The sequence below is a fragment of the Melospiza melodia genome, chromosome 10 (genome assembly GCF_035770615.1).
Source record: "Melospiza melodia melodia isolate bMelMel2 chromosome 10, bMelMel2.pri, whole genome shotgun sequence".
Taxonomy (NCBI): Eukaryota; Metazoa; Chordata; class Aves; order Passeriformes; family Passerellidae; genus Melospiza; species Melospiza melodia.
In genome coordinates this window covers 21790676-21807707 of record NC_086203.1, presented here as the reverse complement: position 1 = coordinate 21807707, position 17032 = coordinate 21790676, and the positions used below count along the sequence as shown (strand labels likewise).

Sequence of the window (17032 nt, the reverse complement as noted above, 5' to 3'; positions counted from 1 at the left end):
CAAAGAAACTCTTCTTCCCCCTTGTATTTCAATTTATCCCAAATCTTTTCACTCAAGCAAGCTTGGCAGAGAGGCCCCATAACTTAGAGGGGGGATAAGCATTCACCTTACAGGAACTGGAAAACAAAATGTTTGGAAACTGTGGTGGAGGCGGGCAGGCAGAACTCCACTGGCTTTCCCTCCTTTGTAAAGGAGCCTTTATAATTCAGCAGCTGACTCCAGCAGCGTCATGAGCTATAATAGGCAATTAGCTCCTAGCAGATTTATGTGACACTGTGTTTTATAAGCAAACAGTCATGTGTGTTTAGTCATTAAATGGACCTGCTGTATCTGACATTCACTGAGACAATCTCTTCCCCCTCGCCTCCCTGAGCACGCACTCAGCTCTCCTGCAGCAGTGTGGACACACAGACATCCATACTTGTGTGAAACTGGTGGAAATGTATCATCAGCAGCTGCTTTTGGTTCTGGCATGTAGTGGCAAGAGGTAAACTTTTGGCAATACTTGCTTTTGGAGAATCCAGACTCCATCTGGAGGTTAGAGAGGTGGGAATGGGAGATATCTGGTGCAGGGATGTTCCCCCACAATCCTGAGGACCCCTGGTGAGGTGAGGGGCTGGATGGGCCCTTGCACAGCACCCTGCCAAGGACTGGCATCCAAGTTTTTGCAGTGCTCCCCAGACTTCTCCAGACTTGGAAAGTAGTCAGGTTTAGTATTCATAGTTAATTTTAGATATACCTGCGCACGCAGCTCTTCCACACATCCATTACACACTCTGCAGAACCTGCTGGTTTTAATTTTTATTAGCACAAGTGCCTTGTTGAATCAAAATTAAGTGGGTATTTGGAAGCATAATGTGAAGCATTACATTTAATGGTCTGTGCTCCTGCCTGGAGAAAAGCTGTCACGTGCATCTTCTCTCTTCCCAAGACTCTGCAGTCTTTAGCTACACCTGAATTTTCCCGAGTTCATTGCTACTTCCTACTGTCTATAAGCTTTAAAACTCCCAGCAGCAACCATTCAGGTGTGTGTTGCATCTTTTCAGATGTAGCCTCATTCTGCTGCCCACCTGCCTGGCCTTGGGTTGTGGTGTGTGGGGAGAGGGCAGGTTTGGGTGCAGGTGGGGCTGCGCTGCTGGAGCTGCTCAGTCCAGCCCTGGGAGAGCTCCTGTGCCTCTCCCCTTCTTATCCAGGCTCCCCTCCCTTGTTCAAAGGGGAGCAGGTGTCTGCCTGGGGCAACGCAAAACTGACTTTTCCTCAGTCCTAGGCATGAGTCTGCCAGTCCCTCTGGCGTTTGTGATGGTTGGGAGAGCTGGGACTCTCACCAAATTGCAAGGGCTGTTCTAACCAATGTCCCCGTTTCCCAACCTGAGGCTCCTTGTGGCTATACCTTGCACCTGGCTAATCCTTTGATTGCCACAGTTTTGGGTTTCAAAAAAAGGCCAAGGGAAAACTGACCCACAGAGCTATGGGGCATGAATTCTTCACAGAGCAGGATTTCCTTGTGAAAATCTCAAGGTTGTCTTGGCTTACAGGTACTCACAAGAAGCATCTTTGTGAGCTTTTCAGAGAGTCACAGAGCACAGCTTGCAGCATTTTGTTCTGAATTTCACCAGGAGTTTCCATGTCTTTTGTGAATTCTTGTGCTGGCTGAAGTTGAGATTGGGTTCTCCACCTGTTTTGTTTCACCTGTGTGATATAAAGCAACTGGAAAGCAGCACAGCAGTTTGCATTAAGGCAGCCATGGGAAACAGCTGGAATACATTAATAACTCTGCTGGAGCAGGGTCTCATCCATCTTTCATACTGAACAGATGTTTACTTTCATTGAAGTGGTGCTGTGCTGATCTTTGACATCAGCCTGTTTGGAGACTGGCACGTTGGCAGAGTCTGAAGCCAAGTCAAGGCTTAATGGGAAGCAAGAAGTGGGCAAACACAAGAGCTGAGCTTGTTGAAAGCAAGATTCAATGGGCAATTCAGGCAAATTTTTAACAGCTGGTTTGATGAGATCAGGCTGCACCAGTTCCAACGTCCAATAATTTGGAGCTTTGGAACTTTCATATTTCATCTTGTTGTCCTGCTAAATCTGATATTCCTGACTCTTCAATTTCTCTCCTTCTCCCTCCTTGCTTTCATTTTAAGTGAGGCTCTTGCTTACTCTTTCTTTAGTCATTTAGCAATAAGCTTATTCCATCTCTCACACAGCTCCCGTGAATCCTCCTGACACAGTCTAGGATAAATCAGCCTGGGCTCATACATGGGCCATTGCATAAGAGATGGTTTGTGTGTCAGAGTCTAAAATCTACATATGTTTAGATCAGTCCTGAAGTGGGAACATCTGTATGTATTAATATATAATGGCTTTTACCACATGAATGAATAATCCAACTCCCACGATTTGGTATTTACTTTTTTTGAAACATTGCTACTTAGCTGAACACTGAGGGAGAATCACATTTATGGGAATTAAGTCTTAGTAAGGTTTAGCAGAGCTTCTTGGATAAGCTGGAAACAAGTCTAAATGGGGTGCCAGAAATCTTTCTTTTAAAATAGTTAATGCTGTCTGGAATTTCTTCCTGAATTTTTGACTCCCACTGGCTTTTAAGCACTTTGCATCAAAATGCAGTACAAATCTGGGATAAAGCACCTGATTTGCCACCTACTGCATTAAATGTCTTCCTCTGTGATGTCACCTTCCTGCAGCATCAGCTGCCTTTGCAGTGCTAAAATCGGTTCCCAAACCTTGGGGGCTGCACTGTGAGCTGGGGGCTCCAGCTGGGGCATCACCTTATTGCTGGCAAACCTGATTGTGAGATGTCTTAGTGCACTGGTCCGTGAGATGATGCAAAAAGATGTTGGAGATAAGTTGTACCCGAATCTATTTGCTCGCTTCACACCTTGATCCCTGGCTCATGCTTTTATTGAATGTTACTGCCCTGAAATGCACCTCTTCTGTTGCCTGATTTGCCAGTGTTTGTTTTGTTTTGTTTTGCTCTGCTGTTTTTGTTTTCCTGTGGTTTGCAAGGGTTTTCTTATTGCTGTTGGCACTGAGATTGATGTATACCACACATGGACCTGTATCAATCTCAGCCCCCTCTTGAACTGCCACTGTAAATCTCCCAGATTTGATCCTTCATTTAATTTTCTGTGCCTTTCCTGAGTCAGAGCAGACTTGTAATTGGGAGCAGAGAGAGGATGCTAACCTGGATATGTGGTCGGGTGACCTTCCTTGAAAAAGCCCTGCTGGGCTCCCCTTGCCCACCCCTTGTTATATCTTGCTGGTACAAGTGTTGCTTATGTCAAACTGATGGGATCAGCAGGGAAGCAAGATGTGATTTGCTTTTCCAGAAGCAAAAAGAAGGGTCTTTTCTCAACTTATCTAAGGAGCTGTGTTTTCTAAAAGGTTTCCTTAAGCTTGCTTTACTTCTCTTCAGTTGGTCTCCACATGGACTGCTGTAAGTTTAGAGGTGCTAAAATTTTGCATGTGCTCTTTGGGGCACATAATTTACTTTTGTAACAAGGACTCTCTTTAAAATACTATAGAAGTAAAACAAAAAAAGGCATTACAGCTGTAGCTAAGTCCCTCTTTGTAAAGGATTATGAGGCTGAATGTTGGCACAATGTCTTTTTGCCACCTCATCTTCCCTGTCTGGTGAAGAATCCAGTGGTTTTTCCTTTGCTTTGTCTACTGCCTGTCACAAGAGATTTGCTCTTGACAATTTGCCTGCTGAACTGGGAAAAGTTATCTGTCTGTAGCAAAGCTCAGAATTAAAAACTGTTGTCTTAAGTCCTAATTTACAAACTCCACGATATCCAATGATAGTTTTCATTACTCCTACTTCTATTTCAGAACTCATGTTCTGTTTTTTTACTTCCTATCCAGGTATATATTTGGAAGTGGGTTTTCCAGTTTTCCTCTGTTTGAAATTACACATCTTTTCACCATAAAAATGTAGCTCAGGGAACCCTGTCAGTCATTGCTTTTTGTCTCTGCTGCAGTAATATTGATGTATCCTTCTGCTTCATTTGAGGTGGGATCTTCAGATTTGAGCTGGTCAAAACTGCAGAAAATATTTATTATGGGCAAAAATTACCCTTTCACTGAACTGTGATATTTCTTTTCAGCCAATTTAATCCCGAATGACACCTTCACCTGTTTTGTTTTGGGTTTTTTTGTAAGACTGGGTTGTGACTGAGCCATTCAACATCCAGTTTCACTCCCTGCATAATACAGGTCAAAGAGCTTAGTTCCTGGGAACCATCCTCTGAATTGCCTAAGGGCTGCCAAATGCTTCTGAGAAAGATGTCCATCCATCATGCCAAGATATTCTGTAACACAGTGTCCAGGTCATTAATTCTTTGCATTCAGTGGAAAGAGAGGACGTGCACATGTTCCAACATCTAGGATGCATCTATAGCTTCCCTTCTCAAATTCTGGCTCTCTAGCTCTGCCCTGAAGGGTTCTGTGCTCTCCTGCCAGGCTCACACACCAGACCAGATTGCCTTCTCCCTTCTCTACAGTACAGCCCTACCTTGTACTTCTTAAACTCCTTTTCTCCTTGGAAAGTTAACAGCCTCTTGATTTAACAGTTCTTTTGTAAGATCTTGGAGGATGAAAGACAACAAGTACCGTTTTTAAAGCAATCATAATAGGGATCAAAGGAGAGTTTGTAAAAAGCAAAATAGGTGCAAGAATTTGCTATCACTATCACCGCAGCAAATTGATCTCCACTTCAGAAGTTGGAAGTCCTGACTTCTCCCTGTTCTGTCACCCCCAAGCTGTTGCTTTGTGCTTCATGCTCCCACCCAGGCTGGGCATGAGGGTGCCCAGCTCTTGGCACTGCCAATGGCCCTTGAGTCTTGTCTCTCTGTCTCCTCCCTGGACCTCTGTGAGTCCAACTCCGGCATTAGATAAGACAGTAAAAACCCCCAAAAGACACCAAAATGAAATATATTTTAATATGAACACTGATAATGTTTTTGGCTTCAACTATTTATATATCAGAAAATAAAAGGTGTTGCCCGCTAGAGTGTAGCTTTTGACAAGCTGCCTTAGTTGGAAGGCAGCTTGGAGCCAAACCCTTTGCAGTGAAAACATTCATGATGGTTTTCATTAAAGGAAACCTTGTTTTCCTTTTTTGACTAACTCCAGGGTTTTTAAAGAAGTAATTAATAGTGGCCTCTAGACTTAGGTGGCACCAGTGATTTGAGTGCTAAAGTCTAATAAACTGACAGTACTTAATTTCATTTGATTGAAAACCCACAATAGAACTGTCTTTTATTATTTGATTTTACTCCACAGTCACTTAGCATGGCATTTGGAGCTTGAAAGAAGGTAAGTCCTCAGGGTTTGGATTCAGCAGGCTGCATTTCTTATCCACCTCCATATTTAAGAAAGAGTTTGGAAGCTTACATGGAGTTAATAGGGAGAATTGATTCCCTTGCCAGCTAGGATTTACTGCTGCCTGCTGCTTAGATTAATAAATCCAGTTGTATCTAGTGAAGCATTCTTCCTTGGAAATGATGTTAGACTTTATTGGTAATTTCTCACCATATTACAATTGCTAACTTGGATAATTTCCATGAAAGATCAGTCTGAAAATGTATCTTATTTGTCTTGAATTTTTACTCTTGAAAGTTAGTTTCTTCAGATAACACAATCAATATATCAGCAATATTTCATCTTTCTAGCTTAGTGTTGGACTGTCCCCAGTATACTCTATGCTGCTTAATAAGAGAAATTGCCAGATTGACTGGAAAATGTAACTTTAATAACATCATTTCAGGCACTAGAACCATTGAGAAATAATAATCTCACGGAGTTGGTTTTTGCACTATTCTTGTCTCTTGTGCACAGAATTACTGTGGATGCTCTGTGTGAGTCTGTGTGTGCAAACAACCTGCAAGGGGGTGAGGCACTGCAGGGCTTCCTCTGCCACTGGGTCATCCACAAATATAAACTGGTGAAGCTGTCTGAAAATGCCTGGGAGGATGAGAAGGATTGCAGGAAGGGAGTCTCTCTCCATTTTTCTCTTTCTATTTTTTAACACTAGAAATGCAAATCTTGCTGGGGACTGCTTAAGAAAAGTGAACAGCAGAGAGCTCAGTGAGTGAAGAGGGATCTTCTTGGTGTTGATGTTGTTAGAGGATTGTTAGGAAGAGATGGATAAAAGTGAAGATTCTTGGGGTTTTTTTGGAAAAGCTATTTGTGCTGAAGATCCAGCCTGTGAAATCCCTCAAGCAGCTCTTAATAAGCCTAACTTAATGCACAAAATCATATCCTCACTGGAATCAGAAAAGAGTCATCCCTGATACTTTTAAATGGAGGAAACAAAATCACAGGGTACTTCAGAAGAGCAACATAAGCTCCTCTGTGAACAGAAGAGCAAAGGAATGCTTCATTTCCAGCTGTTCTGCATCCACTATCCCCTGGGCTCCTCCCTACCATGCAGAGGAAAATGAGTGGTGAAGTTGGGCTAGACCTGGTTTGCACAACGGCTCTTTGCTTTTCTGAGAGCAATAACTTAAATTTTCTCTACTCAAAGTTACAAGATTATAAATCTCTTTCAGGCTGCACTCTCTCTCCCCCCTCCAGGCTGATGGATATTGGCCACTGGCTTCCAGAGGTGCAGAGGACAGTAGATGAAGAGCATGGGAATTAAACTTTCATACAAAACCAGAAGAGACAAAACAGGAGGTGGTTTTAGTAATTTTTTTTTTACTTTTATAGGTATTTTTTCTTCCATCTCTCAATACAGCTTGAGTAGCAATTAAGAACTGCTTCCAGGTCCTCTATCACAGAGTCCCTTGGATGTGCTGATTAGATAAAGCGACTCTGTGTTGGCTTGCAAAGCAATAATGAGAACAAACAATGCATTGTAGCAAGGTATAGAAATTACATGAGTGCAGGAGTGTAATGATTCTTAAATTGTGTTTTTTTTTTTCCTTTTTTCCTTTTTTTTCCTCCCTTCGAATGTTATGTATTTAATGAAAACAATGAAGAGCACCAGATGTTGGCACTGCAAGCTGAGTCCAGCATTCATTCTTATCAGATGGGACTTGGATCAGTCCTTGAGAGGTGTTTAATATCCTGTGAAAGCTGATGTGAGTTAAACCTTACCAAAGCCTGGCTTTTCTGCAAAGTCAACTTAAATGGGTTTTGTGCACACAAAACTTGTTTACTAAAAGCAGAAACTCTTCCCACATCTTCATGCAAAGCAGGAATCTTCCATCAGTGTTATCTGCTACAGTCTTGCAGGGGGTAAGAAATATGCTTTTATATCCCCTGGAAGCCAACCTGCTTGGTAACAGAGGCATGTTCTGGCTCATATCTTGGTCCCATAAAGGCCACTGCTGTGCAAGTAATTATCTACAGCATTTCAGTTGAAAATGATTGCTTGAAACAAATTGTTCCTTTAAAAGTAATCTTGGTTTCTTATTAAAAATAAAAAAAAAAACCCAGAAGAACAAAGCATGGAGTTTCTGTTGAACAATAGGCTATTGTATTTTCCTAGAACTGATTTCTGTGAATACAGCAGCAGGTGTTATGAAATTGTACATGCCTGAGAAGGGTTGGTAGGTGAATAAATACAGAAGAAAAGAAGGAGATGTGGAGGGTGTGGGGAGACAATGCTGTGTCTATTGAGGAGAAGGAATTAAAAAGTACAACTTCGTTTTGGAATACCTTTGAAGTTTGAGCAAGTTCTTCCTGGCTCAGAAGCCAGGAGCAGCAGCTACACAAGTGGATGGAAGAGCTGCCACAACAGCCTCTGGTGGCACAAGAAGCTGCAGTTGGTGGAGCACGTTCCCAGGCCAGGTTGGGAACACAGTGTCATTGCAGTGGGGCTGGCACAGGGACTGGCAGCAGGTTCAGAACAATTTTTTTCCCCAGAATTGTCTGGGAAAACGGGATAAAGCTCAGTTGTTTTTGGGGCAAGAGCCTTATTTCCAGCAAGGGTATTTCTTGTATAGTATGGCTGTTTTCCTGGGCTGTTAACTCAGAAATTTGTGATGAGAGAAGTTAAGAGGAAACTTCCCCAACTTCTCATTTGCCTCTGAGTATGAGCTGGGAGGGGATTTGTTGCCAGTAAAGGGATAAATAAGAGGCTTTTCTTTACAAAAGGCAACCTCTGCAATTTTTAGTAGATTTGTTGATACATGTATTTATGAAATTAGGGAGGAGCTGCTCCCTAAATAACTTGGTCTGTTCCAGCCTGAGCTCGCTGGTTAAGGGGAATTTTTTTTAAATCTTTCTGGCTCAAAGGAAGGGAAAAGCATTTCAAAACACTGCTTGACTTTGGATTAGTGCTGTGGGAGAGTCACATGGAAGGTGCCCTGGGCTGAGGGAAGAGCTAGAGCTGTGGTGGGCACTGGGTTTTTCACTGGCATTCTTCAAGCCCACCCTACCTTCTCAAGAATAAAAAGTGATGAAACACTAGGCCCTTTCAGAGTTTAGTTGGCATTTTTGTTTGTGGTGCTTTTTGGTTTTTTTATTTTTTTTTTAATGCAGCAAGCTAAAATCAGTGTGATGAAAATTAAATTGTGGTGTAGAATCCTAAAGCAGAAGTGACTTTCTCTTTTCTTGTTTTAAGCACAGGAGTGTGGACTATCTTGTCTAAGGATTTAGTGTATTTGTTGCTGTATGCTTGGATTAGTTTTATGTAGGGCAGGATTATGCTTTAGCTCAACTTTTCCAGGAAAAGCAGTCTAGAGATCACTGATAGATGGGTTTCATCTGTTTCTTGGGGTTCTATTTATTTCTATTTATTTCTCTTTTCTTTAAGTTTAATGATACAGAGCCAAAGCACTGTATTTCTAGAGATGGGAAACGACCTGAGCAGCTGTACTGGTTATAGTGAACTCATGTACAGATTTTCCAAGGGCCTGAGGAGCTATGGATTTTGATGGGCAGAAGAAAATTCAAGCCACCTGCTGAGGAAGGCTTGGGGAAGGTGGGATCCTTTATGCAAACAGCTCCTTGTCTGAAGCCAACACATGGGAGGAGCTTTTGCTCTGCAGTGAGCTTTGTAATTAAGTACTTTCAGGAAATCATGCAGTCTGTAGCAGTATTCAATGGGCTTTTTGTTTTCCTGTCCTGGGCTCTCTGGATCTGTCTGTCTCCCATGTTAAAGGCTAAGTGCCTTGAAGATGAGAGGCCACCATTGTGCTGCTCTTGTGCAGAGCTGACTCTGGCACTGCTGTCCCCATCCTGCTGTGGTGGTGCTGGAATATCCCAAAGTGCCCTGGGGAGTTGCGCTGGAGGGGCAGTTGGGTACAGCCTTGCAATCCAGCCCAAATCCATCACTGGTGCATGAGAAGCCTCTGGCTGTGCTGCCATGTGGAGTGCCAGCCTGGGGAGAGTGGGGAGGATTGTGTTCCTGTCCTCCTCTGATGATGGTCCAGCTCCTGGCCAGGCTATACTGGGGGCTGTGCCATGTGTGAGCTAAAAACAAATTTCAGATTCAGAATGGGTGTGCATGGATATACCACTTTCCCCTGCCCCTCCTTCTGGTAATATATCAAATTTTTAAAGGTGATGAGATGCCTAAAGATGCAGTTAGATGATTATAGTCTGTTTTTGAAGTACATGTCTGCATCTTCAGGCACTCAGAGATCTTTAAAATCCCAGGCACTGGAGGTTTGCTCCCAGAGCCACAGTTTGAATCATCACTGGTTGCCTGACCCACGCTCGTGTACCCTCGGCTGCTCTTTGCCTGACTACACATAAATGCCTCCCTTGACTTACAGAATTAACTCTCCTCAAAATGGATCAAATTGCAATTAGTTTTAGTCATTTGGATTTCTGCTTCCAGTCCCATGCTTTTATTCTAGCAAAAAAATACCGGCTTGCCTTAGTGTGAACAGCTTTTGGTTCTTAATGCTGGTGTGGTATTCATTTGCCTAAACAAGGAATGCAATTACCCTGTAGCAAAATAACTGTCTCCAACTGTCTTTTTTCCATTAAACAAATGGGAGGTTTTACCCCTTGGTCTTCCCATAAGATTAATGCACTTTCTCTGCAGGAACTGTCTTAAAGTGATCCAGGAATCTGAACAACTTGCATACAGCAGTCTAATTGTCACAGAATCTGATTTAGCCAATGCTCATTTTCATTAAGAAGTGATCTCTGCTAATAATAGACACTAATAGCTCTTCTAAATGAATAAAACCCCAAACTTTCCTTTTTCCTCCCCACAGGCAGGGATAATGAACTCCTAAATCAGTGCTCTTTCCAAGGAAGATTTTTTCCCTCATTTTAACAATTTGGTTTGGCCACTAACTGATGTCAGGAGATCCTGGTGCCTGTGCTTGCAGGGGCAGTAGAGTCTGCCCTGGCTGTCCTTCATTCCTGCCCCCCAGCTAAAGCATGGAGATTTTTCCTGCTCCTTCAGTGTGTTTTGAAGGAATGAGATGGGGATTCTCTCTTATTTACTGTCACTATATATGGTACACTGTACACTGATGTGTATCACTGTTCTGCACTGCTTCTGCAGGGGAGGAGAGTTCAAAGCTCTGTGGGAAGGTGAGAGGACTCAGAAGTTCTTCTCTCTCTGGTGTTATGTAAATAGTAAGGCACGTAAATAGTAAAAACTCTTGTCAAAGGCTTACAGGAACTTTGTATGTTGCCACAGATTCCCATCAATATAGGGATCAATATATGGAAAATGTTGCAATCTCAGTTTTATTGAGGGTCTTATGCACTTGGTGAGCTTTTCTGAAAGGTCTGGAGCCAGCATTACCATCACTGCTTGAAAACCATCAATTACACAATCTTTTTTTTGAAGATTCTGGCCCTCTTGCTGTGAGAGAAAAAGCTTGATAAATACAACTCTAATAGCTCTAGCATGGATTGCTTGCAAAAATAACCTGCACAAGATTTAAAATTTTCCCAATTTTAAGGAGAAGAGAGGTTCATGGATTTTCAGTGCTTGGGTTGGTGCTGCAGTTTTGGCTGACTGAGCAATCAAGGCTCGTTAGAGCCTCACCCCCAAACTAGTGCTGTGCTAGGCAGAAGAAATTACTGAGAGCACAAAAAGAAGGAGTTCCTTTATTAAAAAAAAACAATATAATCCCTTGCACAAACAAACAAAAGAGTTCATAAAAAGTGACTTCATTATTACCAGCTTGAGTGGTAGAGCAGGAAATGGGCTGCAAATGAACAAAGAGCCGTGCACAGGCAGAGATGCTCTGCAGGCAAATGCCAGCTCCCGTTTCTGCAGGCCACGTGTGGCAGCCTCCTTTCCTGTGCAAATGTTGTAGCCAGATAATAAGAGGAAAAACCCAAATATTTTTCACATAATGCACGGAGTTTGGAAGGGAGGAGCAATAGGAGGAGGGTAGCTGTGGTGCTGGTTATTTGCTGGCTGATGTGGCTGTCAGGAGCAGTGGCACAGGGCGGCGTTGCTAATTGCCGGCAGGGCCTGTAGCTCGGGTCACTGCTCTTGGCCACTTGGCTGCTGCTGGAAGCTGTTGTTAATGCACAGACAACCTTGTTTCTTGCTCAAAGGGAAGCCAAGGCGTGTTTGCCAACAGCTGTTGGGGTAGGAAGGGCAAGCAGTAGCGAATTGGGGTTTCCTATCAGCGCTGATTGGGGTTGTGATGGGGAAGTGGAGCGCAGAAGGGTGCTGGTGCCTGTCTGCTCTGGGGCGGTGTGTTTATGTGAAACAGATGGTTCTCTGCTTCAGTTTGCCAGCAGATTATGGAGCTGGCTTTGAACCATCTTGTGTGGTTTCCCAGGAATGCAGGGATCCCATCCACAGCAGAACCTCGCTGCCTTGAGCATGTTACCTGGGGGCAGAGCTGGCAGCAGTGCTCTTCTGTGGAGGGCAGCTGCATGCTGGGGTGGTCCTCGCCATCTGCAATGGCCTGTGGCACCAAAGGCACACTGATGCTCCAGTGCCAGCAAAAAGTTCCAGCCCCGGGTGGCCCAGGGTATGCTGCAGATGCCTTTTCCACAGTTACCTCCGGTGTTTCAAAAGGAACCTTGTGCTGGCTTTCCTGAGCTTGGAGATTCCTCTTCCAATGTGCTACTGCATTTGGGAAAGAAATAAAGGGTGGCTGTAGCTGTTGGGAATGTGTGCACGGAGCAGTTGGATTTGTCCTGCTTCTCCCCTGGGAATTGCCACCTTCCTTTATTCACCCAAACCATCCCTGTTATCTGACTCTGCAGTTCTGCCAGGGATGAGGTGACTGATAGAGAGAGGAGAAACCAGAATAATAGGAAAAACCTCCTGGTGAGAGAGACTAAGATTTTACACTGTCTTTTTTCTGTTTATGGGGAAAGTGGGCTGCCAGCAAACTGAACGTTGGGATTGGGTCTACTCTGTACAGACCTTTGTCTTGAATGAGGCTGCATTAAAATTTTTCTTCATTTTGTATAGAGTGGGACAAAAACTTCTTTGTACCTTAAATGTAACTTATTTAAGGGCTGTGGACAGGAATAAATTGATAAGGTTTTCAATAACCTGTATTTATACTATCATGTACAGCTTCTAAATCTTCACAGCTACTGAAAAATTCAAGAATGTGGTCACTGAGAATGGGAGTTATTTGGTACTATATGGTTACTGGAAATTATTGATGGGAAAAGTGCCAGCTTTTTATGAAATGCCATAAAAATAGACATTTTAGATGGATGGAAATGAGATCTGCAAAAGCATGCTGCCTTCTCTGCAGATAAACTCTGTGATAACACTGTAGCAGTCTTCCAATAGGACAATACAAAGATATTTAGATGCTTTAAATTTCAGCTTATGCTGGACAGTGTATTTACAGTGTATAATGCTATTCTCTCTCCACTCTGGCTTTTTTTCCTTTTAATCATTTAAAAGAGGGTGCTCTCTATATTGTACAGAGGCTGGAACAGCAGCTCGAAAAGGTGACTGAAATAATGGGATCTATAAGAATAGGCCATTTCACTCAAGTATAGTGATTTAGTGCCCTGTTAGTGTCCTGATGTATGACTGCATTTCCAAAGTTTTTTCACAAGCATAATGACAGGCTTGAAACTTGTGATACAAATGTCCCAGCTTTCTCTATCCTCAGCTGTTCACATAATTACAGGAGTAAGGGAATTTTGTTCCCTCCTAGCAGATTAGCTCCAAGAAGAATAAATCAGATAAAGTTACTGTCTTCCTGTTTCCCTCTCTACAAGGTGAGAGTCCACACGGTGCAGCGCAAACCTCGGGCTGGTAATGTTTTTTCTTGCCTGCAGTCTGTGATGCAGATGGGATTCCAATTTTGTTGTCATCAGGACAACTTCTTAAAGAGCTCTGGTTCAGTTGGTTGTGGCTTTTGGTACTAATTTCAGCTTCTGTGTTTGCTCTGCTCACAGATGATGGCCCTTACTCAAAGGGGAGCAAGGACTCTGGTGGGATGGACGCAGCCCTGGTCTCCAGGAGGCAAAGCATCCCAGGTAAAGGAGGGGGTCAGCTCCTGCTCCAAAACATTGGGGCTTCCATTACAGTTTACCTGGATACCCCTAAAATGGGTAAAACCCTCAAAACACTAATTTTGGTGCATCTATCAGCAAGGCTTTTGCTGGAAGACAGAAATGGATGGTGGTAACTGGTCTCAGTGAGTGGTGTGTTACTGGTACAATCCCTGTCTTGTGTGGGCCTGTTGACAGTAGTTACAAGGGGGCTGGGAAAGGACTTATTCCTGCACTGAACTGACACTCACAAAGAAGAAAACAGCAGCAAAGAAGAGAGGGAAGAAATGCTGCCATAGCTGAGCTCATCAAGCTCAAGGAGGGAGACTGGCAGTGTCTGGCAAGCTTTGAATTTCCCACATCTGACTAAGTTTGTTTTGATATTTAGTCAGTCACAGCCAATTTTTGTGTGAGATAAACCTTCCCAAGCAGAGACACCCCGGGGGCTGAAGAGGAAGTAGAGAAGTGGTAATTCATTTGCCTCTGCTGGCACTGGGCTTCATGTGCCAGCAGCACTCCTGCAGGTCTGGATGGGCTGCCTTGGACAACTCATCTCCTTCCTAGGAAAGCCAGGGACATGGTTTTGACTTCTGGCTGCTAATGACCAGTCACAGGGTTGGTTTAGTGTGTTCTAGGTAATGGGGAGGGAGGGGGGCCTTCTGCTATTGCTTCATCATTCAGCACTTGTTCCAGAGGATATTCTGCATCACACCACTTAGGGCAGCCCTGATGGGGAGAGGCTCACAAGAACCAGTGCATCCAACAACCCCAGCTCAAGGCAGCTCAGTGGGGAGGGAAAAATTCAGGTGTGCTCTTCCTGCCCTGGGATGCAAAATCCAATCATATATGCCAGTAGAAGAAATCCAAATCTGTCCATATATGGTGCTTAAAGACTATATCTTGCACGACTAGATCCTCTACACTTTAAGGACTAGCTCACTTTTACTGTGTGGGTCTGTGACAGTGGCAGTAGAATTATAGAAGGATGGGTCAAAATTCCTTGTGACTGACCTTGATTGGTTGATCTCAGGGATCTGCCTTTTTTTGAAGCAGTAATTTCTCCTTGAACCCATAACAATGGGTAATTGCACTCCGGGAGTCCTCATTTTAAACACTTATCAAGGATCAAAATTAAACCTCGTTGAAAAGCTAATAATCTCCCCTTGTGGCACCATCTGTGTTGATCAGTCATGTCTGTAGTTGAGAGGAAATTTGCAGGATGGTGCTGGATGTTGTTCTTTCCAGCACGGTGGTGAGCCCCCCCCAAGGTTCTGGCAGCCCCTGGGCTCCCGGGTTGGTGAATTGAAAATTAACTTACTGCAGCTGGCAAGGGATCAAAACTGAGTTTAAAGAGCAGAAGTATTATGGACCTGACATTTTTACAAGGAGCTGCCAGTGCCACATTAAATGGGTGCCCAGCAGTGCCTAAACGCCTGCCAGACTGGAGCTGGATTGCAAAGAGGTTCCCTACTCACGTTAATCAAGTGCACAGATTATTCTTGGAGGTGCTTTACAAAACAGGTAGTGCATGGCAGGGCTCTAAGTGAGCTGCAATTTCTGGTGTCCTGGTGGCTTTGAACAGGAGCAAAGTGCTGGTGATGAGGCACCACAGTGCCAATAGATCCTGTGTTTTGGATAGATGGAGGAGGCCCTGCACCAGCATGGATCTTCTGTATCAATATGCTGTTTAAGGGGCCCTGCCTTGGTCTGGAAGTCAGAGTGCAAGAGGTTTCAAATGTTTCCTCTCCAAACAGAGCATCTCATTTAAGCCTGGTAAGGTTTACTGTGTAAACAAGCACCTGGGCCATTTGCAACATGGGGTTTTTGTCCACATCTGTGGGGCTGCTGTTTGTTATGTGCTACCAGTGCCCATCACACCCTTCTCCTCACAGACTTGGAGAAAGGCACCCTGTGTGAGGGTGGCAGGTTTCCTCCTGTAAAATCGTGGAAGATTTCAGTACACTGAGGTAGTGGAGGTGGATGGATAATGCTATGGATGAATTGTGTAAAAGCTTCTGAGAGGAGGCTCTGACAAGGTGTGGATGTTGTCCTATTTGCCCCCCTTTGATCAGAGAGTGAGGTCTGTTGTATGCAGCATTGTAGAGCTGCCTTTTGCCAAGTCTTTGAAGCTCTTGGTCTTTTCCTTAGGCCAGGATTGATTCTCTTGCTCAGTTACTGCCCTTTCCATGCCAAATCCAAGCTGGAATGATTAAGGAACTCTGTTTTTGTAAAATCCAGACATGATCTGTGATGAAATCAAAACTAATACTGGGTTGGGCTTATATATATAGGTGCTGGACTGACAGGAGTGTTGTCTTGGACTAGAAGAGGTAAAATGTGCAGTGCCTGCAGCGCCCAGAGAAGCAGAACTGGTGCAGCAGGTGTGGGGTGGGCATCCCCTGGACCTGGTGGCAGACAGTGCATGTGGAGCAGGTCATGGTGTCAAAGTGACTCATGTCTTCAATTCCAGCTACAGATGAGCTGGTAGGAGGGAGCTTGACTTGGACTAGTGCAGATAGGTGAGCAAATTGCTGTGAGTGAAGGTCATGCCTCCCCTTCCATCCCCTGATGATGGCAGGATCTCACCCCTCTCCACATTGTGTTCTGTGTGTCCCAGCTATACTGATGTCCCATGATAGTTTTTTATCACAGTATTTTAAGATCCACCCTGTTTGGTCCATCCAGTCAGCTACTGCAGGTCCACATCTCCTGGGCCTGGCTGCAGGAGCATCCTTCTCCTGTGTAACTGTGACCACCTGACAGCTCTGTTAGTGCCCTCCCCACTCTTTATCAAATATAGTTCCTGAGGTGGTCTCCCTGAACCATTGCTGAGCTCCCATCACCCTGGTTTTAAATTTTTCTACGGCCTCCAGCACCTTGAAACACAAGGTTTTTGCTCTCTCATAAGCCCATATTGCTCTGCCTTGTTTTCCTTGGTCCTGCCTGCCAGACCTGCATGCAAACATTGCAGTGGGTCTACCAGGACACACTTCTGTTTTACAGCTTAACTTCAAATGAACAGAGGCTTTTTCTTCATGCTAGGCGTTCAAATCTACTTTCCCACTACCTGTAGGAAAAGGGTGTCCTTGGGATTGGGGGAATGTGCCTTCCACTGAGTTGTTTTTCTTTATTCCCAATCTTTCAGAGGAGTTCAGAGGGGTCACAATCGTGGAGCTGATTAAGAAAGAAGGAAGCACCCTTGGTTTAACCATTTCAGGTGGCACAGACAAAGATGGAAAGCCAAGAGTCTCCAATCTGAGGCCAGGGGGACTGGCTGCAAGGTGAGAAATGGAAATGGGGTGCAGAAAGCACAGCAGGAATGGAGAGGAATAGTTACATGTTCCAGCTACTGAATGGAGTTATAATTAAAGTAGTTGGCACCCAAGACCATTTTTTCAAGTGCCCCAGAATGCAAAGTTGTTGCTTCAGGAAGTAGAACATGTTCTATTTTGAGTTATTTCCTATGCTCTGTGCAATTATGCTCTGAAAATTTTTTGTAGGGATATTTGTGGTTCTGTGAAATTAGGCAGCCTTGTCAGGAGAGCTGCATGGTACAATACATCTTGATCAAGCTAAGTGGTTTAATATTGTATCTGTTCTGAAT

The 17032-nt window shown here is 44.0% G+C and overlaps 1 protein-coding gene across 5 annotated transcripts in view; it reads left to right on the top strand.

Annotated features, from left to right (window-relative positions):
* The window catches only part of GRIP2 (glutamate receptor interacting protein 2), a 247868-nt gene that overhangs the window by 175664 nt on the left and 55172 nt on the right, over positions 1 to 17032 (top strand). For all 5 annotated transcript variants that reach the window (XR_010028850.1, XR_010028851.1, XM_063164811.1 and 2 more), the window contains exons 2-3: positions 13333 to 13413; positions 16574 to 16709. Coding sequence is in view for 3 of the 5 variants with exons in the window: in XM_063164811.1 (XP_063020881.1) it covers positions 13333 to 13413; positions 16574 to 16709 (217 nt within the window). In the remaining 2 variants the exon portion in view is untranslated. The remainder of the gene's footprint in view (positions 1 to 13332; positions 13414 to 16573; positions 16710 to 17032) is intronic.